Here is a 24,201-nt window from a genome sequence, read left to right on the forward strand (position 1 = left end):
CTGACATGTGTGCTCTATTCAAGTTTAATTAAATATTTATTATATGTCTCAAATATTCTTATATAGATTTCAAATGGAACAATGGTGCTTAAGTACAAAATCAGATCGCTGAAGATATTTAAAATTTGTGTAAAAATATTATATACATATAATACATGTATATGGCTGCGTTCAGCAGAAAAAGCAGCTTTGCAATTGTTATAAAATTCTTTAATATGATTGGTTTATACATTTAGTTCCGGCAGGAGCTAAGGACGAGGACCAATCATATTAAAGAATTTCGCAACAGTTGCAAAGCTGCTTTTTCTACTGAACGCAGCCTTTGTATCCAACCTAAACTAACCTTAATGTTTAATTTAAGTTGGCGCCAACATCGTGTCGGTCAGTTGTTAGTGTCGCACGTTGCCGTTGTATAGTTTGATCCCCATTATTTTTTGCGTCTTCGCGTCTTTTTTATATCAGATCCTGTGCACGAACGTCAGGAATGCCGTGCGCAGCAACAAATGATCATCTCAATGTATGTACAATCAATACTAATAATAGTAATTAATATTTGCTTGATCGCAGAATCACGATCGCGATAAGTACTTTGATTATTCAAACATTTTGTTTGTACGCAATCGTACTAAAATTCATTGCGAGATAAGTTTCGCACAATTTGTTCATCTAATAAGCGTCTTGAATATTTTCTAATTTCAGATATAAATTTAATCGAAATTCAATTGAGGGGCTATCCAAACTGATTTGATCAAAATTACAAGCAAATCAGAGAGAGAGAGAGAGAGAGAGAGAGAGAGAGAGAGAGAGAGAGAGAGAGAGAGAGAGAACCAGCCAGCCAGCGCGCAGCATGAAAATGACCTACCTTCAACTTGTGTTTACTGTTATAAATTTAATGGTAAATTTTCCTTTTTCTTACAAAATATTCTTTTTTACAAAATTTTTTATATTTAAATATAAAATTAAAAAATATTTGAAAAATAATTTCAATATAATTTTTTATTTTAGATTTTAGAATATAGTTGACTGGAATAAACAGAATCTTTTGAATATATAAAGTCAGCCACCAAACTTTCCTGACTTCTTTCATGCATCTTGATGTAACCAGGTAAGATTTAACGGTGTTATAATCAGAATAGTTTTAATTAAGTATTTAAATGAAATCTGGCTAGATTTCTTAAATTACTTACTCGAAATCCTGGAGAATTAAAATAGTGTTCGTTTTAAATTTTACGGCATTTCTTTGCAAGCCAAATTAGTATATAATTTAATAAAATTTTTCGTATATATAATATATTATATATTATATATAGTTATATAATATATTATATATTATATATTATATGTTAATATGTTATATATTATATTATATAGTATATATAATTTTTAGTATATAATTTAATAAAATTTTTAATTAGAAAGTAGAAATATTAAATATAGATCTCGTCATAAACAGTTGTATTTTTTGAATCATGCCATTCTTTCTCATATTATATAATTTTCTTTGAGACTATAATTTATTTTTGTGCTTTATTTGCGCCGTATACAACCATTCAAAACGATGCCATTTTAATGCAAAAGATTGTTGGGAAAAAAAAACCGAAATTTTGCATTCACATGTAGCATTCTTTATTTATGTAAGTCCCGAAGAAGAAAATTCGACACGCGGGTAATCGAAGATAGAATCGTGAATCCGTGTGACAGAGGTAAGGAGAAGCATACGACGAAGGTAGCCATTGTGAATTTCCTGTCTACAGACTGTCGGCAGACAAAATGACAGAAGTAAAAGTGCTTTTCGAGTAGCATACCCCTGACTGGGTTCATTAGTAAACTAAAGTATGGCGCGGAGCGCACGGCGTTAAGGGTCTTTTGTGCGAGGGTGCGCTATTCGTGATAACTCTCGTTCCTTACCTTCTCTTTCTCGTTCCTCTTCAGCCTCCCTTTGCCAAGTACACGCGGTCTTTCGCTATTGTACCTCTCACGCACAACCCAGATAATTCGCTACAATATAAAAATGTCTATACGAATGGGGGGACACAGTACCATGATGTTAGGAAAAAAAAAACAGCTGAATAAGGAAAATTGCTCGTATTTTTGTCACGTTCTTATTTTTACATCGCATTGATGCGTGAATCATGTAGCAGAATCGTAAAAAAAAAAAAATAAGTTAAATAAAGATAATAAGATGCATCAGACTTTTCGTCTGGCCGCGAAATAAACTTGAAATGTCGATAATTATCGAGCTCGCGGAAATTTTAACATGAAATGCGGGAAGATTTGCAGCAACAATATTAACATCGAAAAAGCATTTTGCGAAACCGATAATAACTTTACTCATTTAAAAATGATGGTCGGTAGAAATCCAATATTCGTCGAATGGGGGAAACAATTCCGGGAATGTGCCTGAATAGAGAAATAATTACTACGAAATTACGGAGCGATGGCACATCGACGACAATGCCGCTGTTGTGACGAAGCTGAACAATTAATATTGCATTGCGCGCCGGCTCGGCGGTTTTGAAAGGGCGAAAAAGGGCGGAATATGACTGGCACGCGCGTGTGCGAGAGCGCTACCACATTTTCGCTCATCTACAACGAGCATACGAGAACGCGGACACTTTGTATTCGCTATCGATAGGTTTGCGTATCCCATAAGAATGCCATTGTCGTTGACGCTTTGTAAAACAATCTCTAACAAATTTAGATCTGAACTTTATCGAATTGAACGAAACAGATTGCTTGCCAAAAGTATATATGTTCTCAAGTATGTATATTAATTGCTTGCCTTTATCGAGAGTAATTTACTTCGTCGTCATTTTCTTTGTCGCGACTAGAAATTAATCTAACTTTATACAATTTAATCTTATTAACAGAAAATCTTAAATGCAAATTGATACATTAACGTAGAATATTTAATACCATCTATTTTTTGATGAATATATCAATTTTTTAATATATGAAAAACACGACAGATAAATTTTTAAATGCTATTAAAAATAATTTTTTTTTTTAATATACGCATGATGTTAATTTCGAAAGAAAGTTATTTGTATCATTTTGCTTCGATACTATTTAATTGAAGCAGCATTATCCATCAAAATATGACTCAAAATTTGAAAAGTCTATGCTTCTTCAAATTATTTTCGCAGTATTAATTTTGTCCAGTGTCCGTTTCTAATTATAGTGTCCACCAGATTCATTTCACTTCGGTGCAGCGAGCATGATTGTTTCTCTGTGCACGCGGCAACTGTAATTGCCGGGGAGAATCGGGTTAACGTGGCAACGAGACCGCGACACGAAGTATAGTGTAATAGCGCTTCGGTGTAATTATTAGTCGAACACGAGAGATAATCAGCCGCGAACGACAAGCGTACTTAACCCGGTTAACTCTTTCATAATTCGTTGCGCGACAGAGTTCAACGAGTTTACAAGAGCGGTTTTTGCGGAGTCTTGTTTGCAATGAAATGACGCGTTTTATGCGTGTTCTCTGACACGGTTGTTGTTCCAACGATACCGCGATAAATCAATTAGAAATCCAGAGACTATTTTAGCTGCTCGGAGCTTATTGTCTAAAATTGAAAGATTCAGTAAAATAATATCTTCTAATCTATTTGTGTATTATTAGTTAAAGAGTTTAATGTGTATTATTAGATTATTAGTGTCTTATTAGATTTAATAGAGTTGTTGTTAATTAAACACCGAAAGGCCAAACGTTCATATAGGGCTCCCTGACAGATTAAAAGCGATATTTATCGCTTCAATTCGAGAGTGAGTCGAATAATAAATTTAAAGTGCTCTAACTAAATTTAATGTGAATTGCCTGGGCGATGTATGAAATACTAACGATAAATTTCAATAAAATTTATCGGTTACTCGGCAATATCAAATCAATGTCAACCATCAGTGCTGCATGAACTCTGATCGCAAACATTGCGCTTGAACAATATATTTAAACTCTATACAAATTTTATGCAAATAAACATTTTTATACATGCAAATACGATACAGTGTGCATGCAATTTATTAAATTCGTTTATCCCAGTTAAATATTCTGTAAATTAGTTTAAAAAACTTTTAGAATTTTATATATGTATATATGTATATAATATTGATATACATACAATTCATTCTCTCTCTCTCTCTCTATCTCTCTCTTTAAAAATTTTTTGAACATGGTTTTTCATGGTTTGTGTAAACACGGATTGATTCACAACATAATTCATCGCGTTATGACCTATTTATCGATTGTATGTAGAGAAAATGTACGATCGACTTTGATTGTTCGAAAATTGAGTTAACGTATGGCTGATGGAATGATCGCGTGTTCGCGTATATACGGCGAAATAATAAAACGGTCATGAAACAATCAACCGCTGTAACGATCAACGATGCGGCGGTGCGTTGCCGCTGTTTCCAATCATTATCGGCTGTCCGCACCGAGCTCTCCGAGCGATCGGTTAATTTCGGCAGAAACGGGGGAGTAACACGCGGATCTCTGCCGACTCAATTTCGTCGCCTGGAAATCAGTTCTCTCCAGCTTTTCCTAGCCGATTTGCTCAGCGCGCGATATCATAAAACTTAAAATTACGCATTAGTAAATGTAGCGTAGCTCAATCTCAAAAGTATAGTCATCTGATTAAATATTTAATTTCAACTCTAAATAAAACTCTGTGTCTTTTGTTGAACAAACGCGCACACGAATGTATGTTTGTATACCTTTGTGTTAATATTATTTTTACAATATAAATTGATAAAAATAGTAACATCAAATATAGAATATTTCACAAATCGCTTGTATCATATAAATTACAGCAATATTTTATTAAACTTTTTTATAATTTGTTTGTGTCTTTAAAATTTGATCAAAATTAAATTTAAACGAGCTAACTTTAATAAATAATTTAAAAAAAAAAACCACAATTTAAAACTATAAATAATTTCATTGTTATATTTTGATTTAATGGAGAAAATATCGCGAAAATATTAATTTTGTATTGCGCTCTAATCAATGCATTCTTAAGTGACGGACACTTTCGAGTGCAGAATGCGGTTTGCGCGAGCGAAAATCGATGTGATTGTCAAACGTAACGCGCTGTGCCGGTGGCTCCGTTGTTACATAAACCAAAATTGACTCAGCGGCCTATCATGAAAACACAAAGCGGTCGTGCGCTCGCGAACGCCACGCGACTCCTCTCGTTTCATGAATCTTTCATCGCGATCGGAATTTAAGATTTTTCCTCGCGGCGTGCGCCAGCGAAGCCGGGGCCCAGAGTTAGAAGCGGGAATCGTGCGAGGATCAAAGGTAGGGACTTTCGAAGGAGGAGCCTTGACCTCGATCGCGGTGTACAAGGGACGAGTTTCTCTACCCCGAGTTAACGCTCGGTAGAGGCGCTCAGGAGTGCGGGGAAAAGAGGTGATAAAGGAATGATGGAGAAAGGGGGTGAGAAAAGGCCGAGGAGGGATTCTGGGCGTACGAGATTATGTAAATTGGCCCGGCTCGCGCACTCGAACCGCGGTAAAGACGCATTTTCGAGGCGAGTTGGTAGAACGTCCAGGAAACGCGTCGTACGATGGTTCGTAAGGGCTCGTACGTGGAGAAACGGGATTCTTTAGAAAATATTCTCGCAGCCGTTATCGAGTCCACGGTACGCCATCAGTGAAAGACCTACGTTGCTTTTGTCATTCTGCGAAGATTATTCGATACGCTCATTTCTTATCATTGGAATTATCTGGCGAAATTTTATCGTTGACATTTACTAAGAATTAAAGACTACGTCGCGACATTCTTTTAAAGATACAAATAAATAATTACTAGCATGACGTATTCTTGTTTTAATACTAAACAATTAAAGAGTTAACACTTAAAATGCGTATTATTCTAAAGATAATTATTGATTTATGCGCAAGCAAATGAATGTATCCAATTTTATTAATTTTTAGTAAAGCATCGAGAAAGCATCGAGAAAACAAAAGAAAATTTATTTTGAAAATCTCGCTCTTGTCACAATCGTGCCATGTTCCGTGAAAATTGCACGGGAATATTTTCGCGAGGAAAGTTTCGCGGGAAACCCTTCGGGCGAACTTACGTGACACCTGCAGGGTTTCTGGGATAATTCTTGTAGGATCTTCAACAGCGCACCGTAAAACACCGTTTAAGCTCACCCGGTGATCCCCGGCATGAGCTTAACGGCAGCTACCAAAAGAGAGTTGGTTCAGGCGTCCGAGAGCGTAAAAAACAATTTTCGTCGCCTTGCGTCTATGTGTACCTAAGCGTGTGCGAATATATATGTGTGTGTCGGACAACGGTATAATATCGCGCCCACCTTTTCTGTAATTTACGAGACGCATTTAAGTACAGCTGCGACGCGTATCTCGCCCTGACGTAAATATGCTCTATCTCCTCAAAAAAATCTTTCTCTATAAAAGTACAAATCTTTAATTTTAAATTACGCAAACAATGATCGTACAATTTTAAATTATTTTACTTTTCTATTAATCATAATATCGAACAAGACATTTTCTATAAATGCATTATTTCGAACTAAAATAAAACCAATGCGTTTTTTAATTAGAAGAAAAGGAGTGATGGAGATATTACTTTTTACCGACACAATCTTTTAAAAACCACATTCGTGCATCTTAATTATCTTTTCTGTAATAAAATTATGTGAATGAAATTTGTTCTAAAATTACTAGTATTTAATTTATTTTGCAGAAATATTCAAAAAGTGATTTTTTAATTCTATTATTACAAATAATATAATATTATAATCTTATTAAACGTTAGACATTTTAAATGTCTTGAATTTTACATTTTATACAAAATGCAAGATATTTCGTTTTACGTCAAATCATTATTCTTTCATTCTGCTTTAGTACTAAACTCACCAGAAAAATGTTTTCCTTTTCTTTCGAGCAAGGAAAAATTGTAAAAAAGGCACGCTTGTTTCTCTGTAGGATCATGGAAAATTTAATCTGTTCTATTGTTTTATCTTCCGACTTCTTTTCTACTATCCTTTCTGTGCATGCTCTATAATTTTATTATCTTTGTTCTAACCGGAACATTTTAATGCTATTATCGCAAAATTTATTGTTGATTTTTTACATTACATCGTCCGAATTTTTGATACACTGTTTCATCTACAAATCATGCGTTATAACAATTCTTTGTAAGGTAGCTAAGATAGCAAGTTTTAGTAAGTAAGGAGTAAAAAAATTTAAAATTTTTTTCTAAATATTTATATATTTATATTATTGTTCTTTAATATATATTATTGCTATTAACAATGCTAGATACTTATTTAGTTTGATAAAGTTCATATTTTTAGATTAATTGTACATGCATTTTTATGAAATAAAAGTGAATCTGACCGAGAAATGTTGCTGCATTCTACTTTTCGTTCGCGACTCTGTTCGCATTACGCTAAATAATTCAACAAATTTCGACCAAACATTAAGCTGTCCACGACATGTCCTCTCGATCTCCTATGCAGCCGCATTGAGCGTAACCGGATGACAAGAGCGGCGTTAACGATGTAAGCGCTTAGAGAGAGCGAGATGTGAGATCATCGCGTCGAAATTGCTCTTGAATTATGCGTCGCGGCTAATGCAACGTGATACCGCATTTAAAACATAATCGCGAGCCAGAAGAGCATCTCGTCGGCCTTTACTGCCTGCGAAACTTTCCATTATCCTGCGTATATTGCTGTATATGTCCAAGAATTAGCGAAAAGTAAAGAATTAATATGCAGTGAAAAAAGGATAAAAGGAATTAAAAGTTTTCGAGATTTCCGGCTTCAAATATGAAGAGTTGAGCAAATCGCAAAATATCGTTATGCCAATTGTTGGGTCCTCACTAGAGACGTCTCGTGTTTGAAGCAAGAAATCTTGAACGTTGGAACTTTGAACTCTTGAATTCGCTATGATTTTCTGAACGCTCCAATTATGAAATACAAGCGTTTCGACGGGTGTTCCGTTTTAGCGGTGCTGAAAACGGCTCATGAGACGATAAGAATCGCGAATGGCAATTCGCCGGAGTAACGTGCTCAAGTCGAAGAGTATTGTTCCTTATCGAGCCGCAGATTGCACGAAGCGTGAAGTTTCCGAGCGCAAAAGATGACGTATGCACGATTGGCATGTTTGATACCCGGTTTATGTATGTGCGAAGTGCAGTGCATTCATAAAAAGAAAAAAAAAAAAAGAAAGAAAAATGGCAAACAACAATCGCGTATCCGCCATTTGAGAGGATGCCGCCGGAAGCGCTCGCGAGCGGATAATCTAATCTTACGCAGAAATTTAATAATAATAATAGCCAAGCTGCGTTCGTATAGTAAATGGAATTATAATCGAACGAGAAGAATGAGATGCACATACACACACGCGTGCATTGCAATGTCATGTCCCCATAAAAAAAAGAAACGCACGTAAAAGAATTATAGGCCAGAAATCAGAAACGCTCTCTGAAACGCGTAGCAGCGACGAAACTTCCTGCAGGTAGTTCCATCAATAATTCTAAACGTGCCGTTTTTTGGTAGAATATTTATTTGCGGTCGCGTGCTATCGATCGTGAGAAAACGGGAGCGTATGCAATTTAAATGATACCGTTTCTCGGATCATAAATACACCTAGATTGACGGGTTGATATTTGTGAAGGGAGGAAAAATTGAAAATACGAAATACTGAATTTTGCTAGAAAATATAACATTTCTTTTTTTGTGATACTCTTTAAAGGAATAAATTTATAGATTCCATGGTGAGTTTGTCAATATAATTATAAAGCAAAAAAGAAAAAAATATATATAGGAATTGGTAAAAAATGTAATTTTAATATCTTGCGATAATATCATTTTATTAAATTTTTTTTATACACTAAATTGTTTTTTATAGATTACTTGTAAAGCAAAAATTTTTTTTACACTAAAACAAAAAAAAAAGTTATGCAAAATTACTTGTGAAATTAGTCAACAGAAAGGTATTTAATAAATTATTATTAAATACATAAAAATATGTGTAAATTTGTATATATTTATACACAAAGAGTTAAATCAAATAGTTAATATTTTTAATGTTATAAATATATTTAATGCTATAAAAAAATTGTCTGGTTTATATCAGAAAAATTAATTCTTAAAAATTAAACTCATTTATTTTAATTAGCTTATTGTATTAAAAAAATAAAAGAAAATAATATGTATTAGAATATATCCTAGCCAAAGTTCGAAAAATTTCTTTTAATATTATGCGCATTTGCGCAAAACTCGGTATCGAGTTTACAGTCCGCCTATTTTCGGCAAACTTTAAAACTCGGTATGCACTTACATCGTAAAAAATTCATAGCTTCCTTAAACGACTGCAAACTAAAAAGACGGAAAACTTTTTGTTGTGCTCGAAACCTTTGCCATAATCCTCGAGCATATTTTTTAAAAATACTCCTCGTGTGTTCAAGATGATATACTTATTGTTAGATGTGCTTTGAAAACATGTTAATGATAGGACGCATACATAAAGACTAATCCTTGCCATTACTTCATGTGGAATTTCATTGTTGCCAGTCGTCGTTACGGTAAAGGATCTCCATTACCGCCATATGATCCGGATTTGCTCGGGAATTTTACGTAAACACATACGCGTTTCCTGTCGGTGTGTGCTGGGGGAGACGCATCGGGAAGCCATCTACGCGAAATTAAACGATAAATCAGTAAATCGTTTGGCAGTGAAGTGATTAGTACCGGTAGTAAAGTCACTCGAGAATTCGAAAGGACGATCGAGAAGAGAGGGGTGGTTTCAGAGAGCCAACTTGAATCCAGTTCGTACAAGGGCATGTAATATAGAGGACTCATTCGCTCTCTTTCTCATATTTGCCCTTTCGCGATAATTTTCCGCTCCGAGACTAAAATCCGTACTTTTAAGGGACGATGCGCAGCATTTTCAATGATCCTCTTTGCCTTGACGCGTATCGATTCCCCGACTTCACCCGTACAATCGGCAACATATTGCGGGGTAATTTGCACCCCGGGGGGTTACCCATAGAGGATCATTCAACCGCAAAAACTCACCGACACGTGAAATGAAAATTTATTCTCGTTATCCGCGCCAGGCTGGGCCTCTGGGTGGTCTTGATTACAAATAAATCCGCCAGCTGCCACTTTGACAGTGCCTTCTTTCATTCTGTTGTCAGACTTTTCCGGTAAGCGACATGCAGCGGATACATACGCGGCTTTCCCTTATATCCGCTTGATCGAGAGATGGAATCTCTCTATCCATATGTTAATTATTCATTCAATTCGCTCGATTAATCGAAAATTCATTTATTATTCCTGCGTTTTTGTTTACTGCTTTTCTCAATAATTGAAATTAGTTTTGTGTGTCGGATAATTAAGTCAACTTTTTCAGATTAGTATAATTAATACAAATAATTAATCCAATTTAATGAAATGTAAGAGCTTTTATTCGAGAAATATGTGCGATTGCAATAATAAAGCGAAATATACATATGCGTATGTATCGAATAAATTGATACACGAACAAAATTCAATCAAAAATGTCAATTTAAGCTACCTTTAAAATAAACTTTCGCTGCTCGCTTTATATTATAAAATTCGCATAAAAATGAATCACCGTTCTATCAGCTGAATAAAGAATACGATCTATAAAAAATAATTAATCTTAAATATCTCTTCTTCTATGTGTCTCTTATATATTATATTTTTTTATTATTTCGTTTTTATCTTGATATTTTTGTACGTTTCATGATTTGATATGAAATAGGAAACAATGAAAAAATAATCTGAATTTACAACAGAACTATTATCATATGGCTCGCATATTATTACAAAGCATACAATAAAACCCATCAAAATTAGAACGCTTGATAAAAATATAAAAATATATTTAAATAAGATAACGGTGTATAAAATCCTCTTCTCTTTCATCGATTTTCAATTTTCCATGTATATTTTCAGTTCGTTATTATTCATCAGATATAGCATTCTATAATATAATCGGGAGTAGGAAATAATAAAGAAAATTTGAAAATTCTACAAAATCTGACAACCGGAACACGCTATGTGCACAATATAATTGTTTGTATATATTTTCATTTTCTTATGATTAAAATCTATCAGAGGAATTAATCGGGTTCATTTAATAAACAAAATTTGATTTATTTGTAATAATCCAAATTATTAATTAATTGAAAAAATTAAGTAAAACGAACAATATAATCATCATTGCTAGAAAAACCACTGCAGAGAATTATTGCATTTAAATTTTTGATAATGCTAACATTTATAAATTTTAATCTATGTTGTAGTACTTTTATTCACATATACGCATTGATCTATCTATATTGCTGTGATTTCTATAACACGTTTCCGGACTAAAAAATGGCATTTAAATTCTGGCATTTAAAATCTGATATCATCTAGAGCATTCCGATAGTATCCAACTTTTTATGATACCTTTCCGACGTAAAATGGCTCGGAAATCACGTATTATGCATGATGCTTTGTGAGATGACAGATAAAATCTACGTATTTTCATCTTTACATATGTCTAACATATAAATTCTGAAACGAATAAGAACTTAAATATACATATTAAGTATTAATAAAAATAAAAAATTAGCTTCAGCTTTTGCACAGCTATTTATATTCAAAACTAAAAATAAGAAGTTCAAACAAATTAATATCGATATTTAAAAAAGAGCAGAATAAAAGGATAATAGAAGTCTTCTTTTCTCTTGTACTTAAAATATATTTTTCTACGCAATTCTCTGTTATACATTGAAAAATATTTGCTTTATTTACATGTAACCTACTACGAAGACATATCGTAGTTCTGTATAGTTTTTTTTTTTTTTTATTCCGATATAGTACAATTGGAAATCTTCTTATTCAAAAATAAATTTTTTTATATTATTTTTTTATTTATAATGAAAAGGCTAAGATCTTGTATCATCTTTCAACAGAAAATTACACATAAATATATGAATTTTGAAATAACAATACATATACATAGTAATGTATTCTTTCTCTCTCCCTTTCTCCACCTCTTCTTCTCTGTCTGTCATATATATTATTTAAATGCATCAAAATATTTGTAACATTTAATATATTTTTCTCTTGTCAATATTTCGAAGACATAAATCTTTGATGGATAATGAAAAATGGCACAAAATCAATAATTAATGCTATTTTAAGCTATTACTGCTAATAAGTCTTAGACTTGTTCAAATCTTGGATACATTTGGTAAACAGTTTTTTAGTTAACATTTAATATGTGTTTACAATTAACGGTTAACAGATTATATCAGTCATTGTATATAAGTTTTGTAGAAAGTTTAACATGATTTATTTTCTGTAAACATTTTTGCCTCAAACTCAGTTATAAAACCTCTTCTTTAAAAAAATTCTTGGTGCACATAATGTACCATACCATCTATTCTTTTAATATCATTTTTTATCGCTATACATACAAACAGAACATTGAACTGCATTGTTGATTAAATTGACTGTTGATTAAAAATTTATTGAAAATAACAGGCCACTCAAATTGGCCACGTACTTTATCAATAAAAACGATGAAAAATTTATAGAGAAAAGATACCAAATATGGAAAAAAATACCACTTACATTTTGCTTTATGAAAAATTTACTTTCCAATTAGTCGATTAAATGTTCGTTTGAAAAATTGTTATATTCCTCACATAAATAAAAAATATTTATTTTAGGTTTAAAAAAACATAAAATAATATTAGAATAATATAAAAATTGTGTACAAAAAAAGAATTGTATATAAAAAACGCAAATTTGCATTTAAGAAAAAGGTGCAAATATATGAAATATAAAAAAATAAAAATATTAAATTATACAAAAGCTTATAATCATTTGATTATCTATTATTGCAATACTATGTTTTCGTAATTTAAATGTTATAGATACTAATACAACATTTCCATCATACGTACGTAATGTACAAAAATTATCAAATATTAGATTTTTTAGGAGAGATAATTTAATCATAAAACGATATCTTCTGGCACTATATATATAATAATGCCATATGTGTAATCAGTTTTAAATAGTTATTTAATTGCGTTATATTATATTAATCATTATTCATTATATGTTCTGATACTTTATATTAGAGAAATATATTCCACATTTGGTATCTTTTTATTCTATATTGCATAATTTGTAAAACTGTAATTTTATTATGTAGTATTAATACTGTAATACTGTAATTTTACATTCGTTAAAGAATGTATCAAAATAACTAATGATTCCTTGTTTGTTAAAATATAGTTATACAAAACATCAATAAATATGATATATACATGTATAAATACTTAGAATTTAAACTGGCATATTTTATCGTCAATATTGTTACGTAACAATTTACGATGAAAAATTAACACAAGTATAATGGATTAAGATTTAGACTGGCACGCTTTACCATCAACATCGTTAATTAACAATGAGATAAAATTAGCAAATATAGTTGTATGATTAATTGCAATACACAATCATATCAATGTCTATCTATCATGCTCTAGATAAATAAAAGATAATGACAAAAGTCTACTCAGAAGTATAAGACGTACATCGATCAAAACCATAACAATTTTATAACTTTACACTTTATAAACAACAATACATAGCATGAAACAATTCATACAACACACGAACGTTATTCACATGAAATATTTCAAAAATTATTCGACTAAATTAGGAATATTTTCTTTCAATATTCTTTCAGTTGATATAGCTGCAAGATGTATAATATAATGAAATGTAATGAAAAATATGCATATTTTAACTAATAATTACTATCTAATATAAATATTATATAAAAGATGAAAGTGTGTATGTACATCATTCAATTATTTAAAATTATTAAAGCATCAATCTCTAAATTAATATTAATGATTAATGTGATTTACACAAAAAAAAATTATGTCTTTCCGGTGGAAGAAATACCATTTCGTCCAGCCCAAAAATTCTAAAACATTGTCCAATATATAATGCATATATAAAAATGTGTTCGCAAGAAGTTCTACATTTTCTTTCATTTATGCATTTTTTCCAATTTAAACTTGTTTTTTTGGAAAATAATGTTATCAATAGTTTTTTCATTATAAATAATTTAAAAAAAGAGAAAAATTCATTTTATATGCATATATTCTTCATCCAATTTTGTGCAAAGCAAACTTTAATTCTTTTTTTAAAAAGACTTTAATTTAAGTTATTTACAATATTTATAATTGAGTATTAAAAAATAATCTTTTTCTAATTTCTAATTAACACGAAAACTTTAGATATTAATAAAAAATAATAAAAAGATAAGATAAACAAACTCGCGAAATTTTGACATGTTCTATTTATAAAAGAATATTGTACATATGTATTTGTTCCTTTTTCTCTAAATTGAATATATATATATATATTTTTTGTATATATATGTATATGTGTATATATCAGAACTTTGTTTAGTAGTCTCTTATCGAGCAGTCTGAATAAAAATATGTCTGAAAGATTTTCTATTTCATATTTTTCTTGTAGCATAAGAAGAGCAATAGCTCATCGAATTAAGATAAATTAACTTATTGTTAGTTTTTGACCTGATTTGTTTCTGACAGAGAGCTAGAGTTGGTTTCTGTGATCTGACATGATTCTGAAGGAAGATCTTTTTACTCTTTAATAGGTTTCTTAATACTTGAGCTCCTTGTAGCCTTTTCTTTATCTGCAAGCATTGAATACTCAATGCTTAACAATATATCCAAAACAACAGTTTTTTTTACTTTAGCAACTTTATAGACGTTGGAATAAATTACGGCTCTTCCATTGCGTGTGACTTATGCAACCCTGTATTCGTATAATTGATTTATAAAAATAATATTTTTAAATAAAAAAATTATTTTAATCTTGTGGATAAAAAAAAAACATGCTAGAATGATATGATTAAGGAAATTGTCTTCAAAGATCTTATACTAATATATATAAATATATAATAAATAATTTCTCAGTTAGAATAATTAAAGTAACATATCAACATTACTTGTTATGATATTTTTCATATAAGTTTTCAATTTTTTTTTTTATACAATAAATAATTTTCTAAATATTTATTATTTTAATATTTTTTTAATATTCATATTTTTAAATCTTCTACTATAATTGACATATTGTCAAATGATATTTTAAAATGAGCGTAGTTTTTATCAACATCAATAGCCCGGAAAACTGAATTTTCTATTTCAGAAACAAAAAATTGCGATATAAATTACAATATTTTAAGCTTTATAAGATATTTTATAACACTTATTAACATTATTGCTTAGTATTTCATGCCGCAATGGAAGTATAACCGATATTGTATAACATTAATAATCTCTAAGTCTATATTTTATCAACAGCACTTAAACATATTTATTTGTAGAGATCTATTATAAGGAGATCTGTTCTACGATGTATTTGTATAATGCATCATCTCGCACTCTAGATTATATTTTTTGGCTTTCACATCTTACGATCATATTGTTACTAATGTAATTTATATGTATATGTTAACATAACAGCTCCAGAATCAGAGCTTATTTGTGCGATCCTTTATCATGGCATACAATATGAACTAGCCTTAAATTCTTCACTGTAAACAGATTGTCATAACAGTCGTAGATATCCTGTTCATTGATCATGTCTTGCTGCGAGAGCTGTAGCAACCTTGGAACAAGTGTCCTGGACCTTTCAATTCTGTAAATAATAAAAATAATCAAATTTTTCTAAATTATTTTATTATTATATTGATATCGCTTATATCGAATAATTATTTAAAATTTAATTTATCGAAAAAATTTCAAATGCCTGCAGATTAATAATTTCCCAAAGTCATCGTTAAGCATATTAAACTAACGACCAAAAAAATATATAAATAATCATTATTTTACTTGTGATCCAAATTCCATGTAGAAAATAGAGCGAGCTCTTCTCTGGATTTATATGGATTGATTCTGTGTCGATCACTGTAGGCGCAGCCGTTCGCGTTCCATCGACCCTCGCATTTAAACTCGCCTTTCTCGTCACAAATGGCAACTTGTTTTCCTCGGGGTTTTACATGATAGGGACAACTTTCTAATATCTCATCGTTCACGTTTTTCTCGGATTCAATGACTCTCCTCGCATCCGTCTCATCGGTCTTGGAATCGACGATAATCGTGCTCGTATTGGACGATTGAGGAAGATGAAGGTAACGTTGATGCAGATACGTTTCGTCGCTGATATGGCCAAACTTGCAAGGACAATGCTCGTAGCATCGGCTAGAATCGGTCTCGTCATTGTCATCCTTAGAGTTTTCAGTCTCTGCTCTGCTTCTATCGAAATAATATCCAAAATAATGATCTTCCTTGAGCTGAATTTTGAAGAACGCTATCGTATGCAAAAGCTGCTGCCTCGCCTTGCGATTGTTCATGTACACGTCCGAGCATCTTATCTGCTCGATCGTCTTATACAAATAAGTGCGTATTCTGTCTTGACACCTGCGATGCATATACGCTTCCTGCAGATAAAGCAAAGAATTAATTTGAGAATTTTTATTTCACGTTTAAAATTTCAAAAAAGAAAAGAGTTAAAATATTTTGCTTCTAAATTGAAAAATTAATAATTATATTTAATAATGTGCGTGCTTTATATTGTTTATCAAATACAATATTTTCGGAATATATGCAACTATTAAGTGTCTTTTTAGCAAAAACACAAGACAGGATGGTATAAATTATGTATAATGACAGGGCAGATTTTTTGCCTTATTGTGAACTCACTTTGGTCGTGCAATTAGTTTCCAAATCTTTAAACCACTCCGGATGCTCGTCCCTTCCGCTAAGCATCGTCTTGGAGTCATCTTTGTTCAACGCTTTGTTCAATAAGGCAACCTTTGCCTTAAGATTTTCCGTCAGGAATTGCGTCACTTTGTCGCCGGCAGTGAGGAAATCAATGTTCACGCGTCTCAGCGTATCGTAGAGAATATCCGCGTCTGCGGGAAATCATTCGTCCTTGAAAAGGAATTGCATAGCATCTTCGCTGTTAGTAAAAGTATACGATCTACTTTTCCCCAGGGTGCGACTCGGTCTTTGCCAAGAAGTTATAAACTTTTGAAAGACTGATACTGGACTCGGAATATTTAATTTTGGCACGCGGTCAAACTCGCGGCGCACATTCGTTATCGCATCGTGTTAAACTTACGTTGAATTTGTAAAGCAATGAATCTCGAAAATATACTAAGATATAGCACTAATAATGATAAATGTACAATAGAAGAGTATTAAGAAAGTAGATATATTAAAAGCAACAGTTTTCAAAGTTAACAATCACGTGCGATTATTGATTGACAAAAATTGAACAATTAAATAAAGAAAATATTAGTAAGATTTATATATTTATATTTAAAAAATAATATTTATAGTTTATACGTAGGAAAATGAAAAATTGTTATAAAAATGTTATAAACAACGTGACCTTTTCTACAGATTCTTCTCTCGTATAAAAAAAAAAAAAAAAAAAAAATAGTAAACTACGATGCACGGAATAATTATTCCAGGATTCAAAAATTCTATCGGCTGTTTTATATAATAACTTTATCAGCTCATTAACAATGTTATCGCAGCCAACTTTTTAATCGTAAGCTTAGTTATTAATAGTTAATTATATTATTTATATTTAATAGTTCTATGTTATTAATTTAAATTGGAAGAGTTAATATTATTTCGATAATTAAAGAAAAAAACATTCAATTTCTAAACATATAATATGTAATATGTAATACGTGATATGATATGTAATATATCTTTTTTTTTTTTTGTAAAAAACACAATAACATTAATTATTCTAATTTTAAGATGTATTAATTATGTTTCCCGCTATATTATACTGACCAGATAATACTTTCTCTCCTGGTCTCTGTAAGATCAAAGTAGTCTGTGGTTCCAATGTGTGAAAATATTCCTCGTCGATTAATGATCCATCCAGGAGAAAAACATTCACTTCTGCCGGATCGTTAGTTACCTGCAAGAACATATCAAGTTACGATTTTCAAATACTATTGATAAGTTATCATTAATTTCATTCAGTCTAAGTTCTTCTTGTGAAAACTATTAAGATTGGAAGAAAAGATCGCGCGCGCGGAAGAGCTATTGTTAGTCGAACATGATCGCAGATTAATTAACATCCGTAAACAAAGTATTTTGAATAAATGATCGATAACGTAGCAATGCAAGAGAATACTCGATATCTCGAGCAAACATCAAGGTTACAATGTAAAAGATTCCCCTTCGTAAATAATTCTCCGAAGGCCGAATGCAAGGATTACCAAGTTTTATATCGCTTTTCTCGTGGCGGGACAGCGCCATTTCTCTCAATGAGTTTGTGAAACAATGAAGATCGGAACTATAATCTCCCATGTGTATGTACAATCTCATACGTAAAATCTTTAACTTTTTTCGATAACCCATATTGTTGGAAGTTTAAAACCTCTGAAGTTCGATAAGTTTGAAAATAATTAAGCAGAAAGTAATTCATTTTTTATCAAGAATTTTATTATAATCATAACATAGTGTTATTCTCAATAATAAATGATATAATACGACTGTAAATCAATGTTATCAATAAGTGAACGTTGATTCGTCAATTACATTATATCAATATAAAACACCTTTCATCGTGTATAAATTATAATTTCATAATAATTTCGTAATAATTTTTTAATTATATCTGTAACGTATAAAGCTAACTTAAAAGAATTTGTACTTTTATCTCTTTTCATAATAATTCATTCAAAGATATTATGCGGGTTCAAGACTCATAATTCTGCGTCATTTTCGATTGAATATCTAAGATTTATATTGCATTTGGATCGGCTTTTAAATCAACATGGAAAGCGGATTCACACGCCCTTGACATTGAGATTATTTCCTGTCCCTGGCCCGGCTGGTTCGATAAAGCCAGCGGTGTTGTGGGCGGGTGGATGCGGATTTCAAGGACGCGCTGCAAACGGATTAACCTACCTATCTACCAATCCTCGAAATACTATCTGCTGTACGGTCTCTTTCATATCAAGGGCAGAAAAATGCTATTGATATGACCATGATCCGGAGTATATACATTTATATATACGAGTATATACGCGTCACCGCAATCTTATAAAATTCTTATATCAATATGTAAAATAAATCAGAGTAAAATCCGACATGTTAAATATGGTAAATAAAATATTTCATTTTTGTAATAATTGATGCATTTTTTCTACGATATTACAAAGAATTAAAAAAATGCAGATCACACGTACTTTAATTAAAATTTTGGAAATAAAGATTTGTTACTAAAAAATGTCAATTGTCACATAAAAGTCAGTGTAAAAGTCATGAAAATATATTTAGACATAATAGTGCAAGCTTCAACGTATAACTTCATTTTCTTGAGTGCTACTATATATATACATATATATTTCTCTCTATATATATCATCTATCAATTTCGTGCTTGATGAAGAGATCGAGGGAAGGAGCGATATTTTAAGCGCATAAATAAGATTATAATGTTACATAATTTATGCAGGATATTTTTATTAATCGATGCAAATTTCTCTACATGTTTAATAAATGACATTCTATTTCTTCGCTATATCAAACAGACACTATGACTTACACCATGTGTCTATTACAATTGGCATCTCCTTCCTATCCCCTACCTCTTATTGTGCATGATTATATGACCGATTAGAAATCATAAATAGTAATGATTGCGAAGAAATTTAGAAGGAAATCGAAAGAAAAGCGCGATTTGTTCGACACTATTCAAGTAATTATGACATAAACAATGCAGAGGAAGAAAAGATCTCGCACCGAACGTGCGAATGTGAGTCGAACAAACATAATGGTGAATGAGTGCAATCATTTAGTGCACATGCAGCTGGCGCTATCCTTGATTGTAAGAACTTTCACAAAGCATTGAATGTAAGCATAAGTCGAGCAGTAATGATTGACACAATACATATGGATGCTGTTTTTTATTGTGTTGCATCTTCATCCTATAAATAATGCAAGTATTTTTAATTAAAAAAAAAAATAAATAAAACATTTATAAATTTTAATACTCAATATTTGTTTTTTATTCGAGATTACATCAATATCTGCATTGAAGTTTATTTTAAATGCATTTCATGCATTAAACAACATTAATTGCTTTATTATTTTAAACGAAAACTTTCATTATTAATGCGAATAACGTCACAATGCTTTCGAGGTATGTAAATCCTGCTCAAAGCGATGCATTCATCATCTGAATACTAGATGAATGTGGATGCACAGCATTTATGTGATAAATTTCGTTACATTATCATATGTAGTTACATTGCATGAAATGTATTGCATTATTTATACGATAGGATGTCTATACCGGTGTAGTACGTGTATATGTTGCGTGTACAATATCCAAAAGCAGAGAGAATTTAACGTTAAATAATATAAAATTAATTTATCAATACAATCTATTGTGTTATATATGTACTTACATTTAGTTTCAAACACGCTTTTCGCTTAAGATCTTGAAAATTTCTACAGGCAATACCAATTTTCCGCATACGATTTACATCTGTCACTTTATATCCTCTGAGCTGTGAAATAAATTAATCAGAATATAGTATATATATCATCTGATATAATCTGAATAAAATTAATGTAAATATGAAGAAAAATAATAAAAATATGATGAAACACGCTCCCATCAGTTTTTATAACATTTATTATAGAAATCTTTAATATATTTATATTAAAACTAATAATATATATTGTTATTTAATATAATAACTTTTTACGACTGAAACATTTAATATAATTTTCTATGTTTAGTTTGAATTCAGCCACACATAGTAATACTTTTTAGCTTTATTTTTCCATATTATTACTATTTTTTATAGAATATTACGTTTAGTTATGCAATATGAAATCAAATTGCTGTTATAGTAATTTTATGTAAAAAAATATTTAATATTTAATTCAAAAAGAACTAATTAAGATAAATTAAATAAAATTGCTTTAATTATTTTTGGTATATACTAGAATAAAATTTTATTGATAATATTTCTCTAATAATGTAAATAAACTTTTTTCGATATTTTATATTTCATATGAGGCTAACAGAGAATTATATTTAAAATGAAAAAAAAAATTATTATTTCGCAACTAAATATTGTTTATTGATTTATAAGCTCGCAAAATATGTGCATTTTGATTATTAAGCTACAATCCCTTCATAAAAAAAAAAAATCACCCAGCATTTTGCCGGCACAAGAGAGAACCATATTTAAAATGAAAGAAATAAATTATTTTGCGACTAAATATTGTTTTTTATATTTATAAGCTCGCAAAATATATACATATCGTTGTTAAGCAATACATAGTATTAGATATGTATAATATGATATGTAGTATTATGAATTAAATAATCATTTCTAAAACAAATAACTAAATAACTACTTTTAGCATATTCAAGATTATCAGGTTTCAGGGATGAAGATATCTAGAATTCTACACATGTGTGCACATTTTTCTTTGAGTGACCCACATTTTATATTCAATAGCGACCAGTTGAAGGCAGTTGACATATTGTGTTAAAATACAAATATCATAAATAATGAAGCCGCTGATACTAAAACTCTGTATATGTTTATATATATTTATATATATATATATATATATATATATATATATATATATATATATGTGTGTGTGTGTGTGTGTGTGTGTGTGTGTGTGTTGTGTATTGCTAATTAAAAACGAAATTGGTATTATATTGATTGAATATTAGCTTTGTAAAAATATTAGTAGTACAAGTTTTATAACTCAATACACATTAGGAAAATAAATATAGATATAGATATAGAAAAGCAAATAGTTTTATTACGTAATAATAATTGGACATTTTTATCATACATTTGTGATAAATAAAAATCTCTTTTTAAATCTTAATTTCAGAGAGATACAATTTAATAAAGAAAAATAAACATTTGATATAATTAATTAAAATAAGAATTTACAGAAAAAATGTTTAATCAACAGTCACTCCATAATAATGTAATCAAAATATGCGTTTTATTTTATGCTCTGATGTATGGATACTTCAATAATCACGAAGCAGAGTCAGTCGATATTTGCCATGCAAGATAAGCAGCACGTGTGTCGGGTACCTCGCTTTTGCAGGCCGATCCATCCGTTAGGCGGCGAAAACACTCGACGATGATAGACATGTTTCGTCGACAAAAATGATGATGGCCAAGCGGAGGAGAAAGAAAGCGAGGAAAAGAGATCCAAATAATCCCTTCACTCGTGCTGCACTGCACTAAAGCGTCTTTGACATTCGCTCTTTGCTTCTTCGCACTCCGACCTTGACACTGCCGCCTTTATCAAGCGTGTGGCTAAGACCCGCGTGCGAGAGAAAAACGGGAGAACTATCGCACGCAAAGTTGACGTAGGCGGGGAGACGTGAGAAAGATGAATGGCTGGTAGGAGATCGAGACAGACAATGAGCGAGGAACAACTGTTGCCGCACCAGGTATCAAGGCAAACTACACCAGTAACGGGAATTGGTCGGTAGTGGGGTCGCTCTGTGAGCACGCAAGACCGCTGCGACGCAAGTACTGTGGCACTGATGCGCAAGGACGATGGTCGGTGGAGAGGAGGATGCGAAGAGAGAGAGAGAGAGAGAGAGAGAGAGACTAGTATGAGCGGTAGTGGAAAGGGAGAACAGAGAGGGATATCTAGCGGTTCCGATGTCGGTGAAACACAAGGATGGAATGCGTTCTTCGCCGGGCAGACGATGAACCTGATATATATGTATATGTATATTGTATATACTAGGCCTGCCCAACCTTTACTAAAGTATGATCGACTTATGACTAACAGACACACAATGATTGAGTATCGCATTTCCTTCTTTTTTAAAGTATTTTATGAAGCTTAAAAAATTCTTCAGTTATAATATTGCCTCTGAGAATAATTGCAATGAGTATGTGATATTTATTTTTTACTTCTGTTTTTAATTAACTAGAGAGATGTGCAATACGTTTCTATTACTATTATATTTACTTGTATTTACTTGTATTTAAACTTATAGATATTTTAATATATTTATTTATTTATTTTTTAAGAAAGAAAATAAATATTATATTTACGTACACTTTGAATAATATTTCAAATTAATAATGAACTGATAATATTTTTCCATTGATAATACAGTTATTCCGAAATAATCTTTTTCCGATTTTATAAAACGTCTTTTACACGATATATAATTTGCAATTGGATTTAAAATAAAATTTTGTTGTTATACATGAAACGTATAAAATATAAATAATATATATTTTTAATACTTTTAATAATATATATAATTATTCTCACTCTTTATAAAAGTATTTATTTAATAAAATTAATTATTTAATAAAATTAGTAGAGAGAATTCTATCTTTAATTTTGTCGTGAATTATAATCTAAACAAGATCATCTAAAGGGATTTTTAATTTGCAAAGTATTTGGATATAATTAATTATTTGATTTAATATTAAAATTATTGAATTGATGGTCGAAAGATGGTTCGTCAATTTGTACCATTTTAATGCCGATTTGATCGAATTTCAACATTTTAACATTTGGCTTTCGACATTAGTTTGATGTCATATCAACTATATATTTCTGACTAAAAGTCACGCCGATCGATTAATTGTAAGAATCACACTGCGATTGATCGATCGATCGCTATTGACGGCTTGGGCAGACTTGATATATGTATGTCGTAAAGTGCGCCTGTGAAATAGCCACCCGTTTTGCATCTTGATATTTCAAACAGTAGTAGTTGATAAGAAACCTGCGACATAAAATATAGCCATAGATACCTGGATAAAAAAAAACCTTTTACATCAATAATCACAAATTTTATTGGTTAAGCATATATCTAGATAAAAATATAAATATTTGAAAAAAAATCTAATTATGCATTTAGGTAAAGTAATAAAATAGATTATTTTAATAAAAAAATATCTAGTTTATATTTGAACTTTTTTATTTATTTTTTTCTCTAAAAAGATTATGATAAATATTTAACAAAAGTAGCATTTCAAATTAATTATACGATAGAACAAAGTTAATTTAATTCTTAATTTTAAT

At 30.9% G+C, this 24,201-nt stretch overlaps 1 protein-coding gene across 1 annotated transcript; it reads right to left on the reverse strand.

Moving 5' to 3' along the window:
• Positions 1-15,213: 15,213 nt before the first annotated feature.
• On the reverse strand, positions 15,214-22,751 carry LOC126852567 (DNA fragmentation factor subunit beta). Its single transcript, XM_050597500.1, has 6 exons — positions 22,230-22,751; positions 20,556-20,657; positions 17,924-18,053; positions 16,814-17,025; positions 15,944-16,551; positions 15,214-15,749 (listed from the first exon to the last, which is right to left on the reverse strand). Exons 1-6 carry the CDS (start codon positions 22,287-22,289, stop codon positions 15,590-15,592), a joined length of 1,272 nt encoding a protein of 423 aa, XP_050453457.1. The 5' UTR covers positions 22,290-22,751; the 3' UTR covers positions 15,214-15,589.
• Positions 22,752-24,201: the final 1,450 nt, after the last annotated feature.

This window comes from Cataglyphis hispanica, chromosome 10 (assembly GCF_021464435.1).
Source record: "Cataglyphis hispanica isolate Lineage 1 chromosome 10, ULB_Chis1_1.0, whole genome shotgun sequence".
In the NCBI taxonomy this organism is placed as follows: domain Eukaryota; kingdom Metazoa; phylum Arthropoda; class Insecta; order Hymenoptera; family Formicidae; genus Cataglyphis; species Cataglyphis hispanica.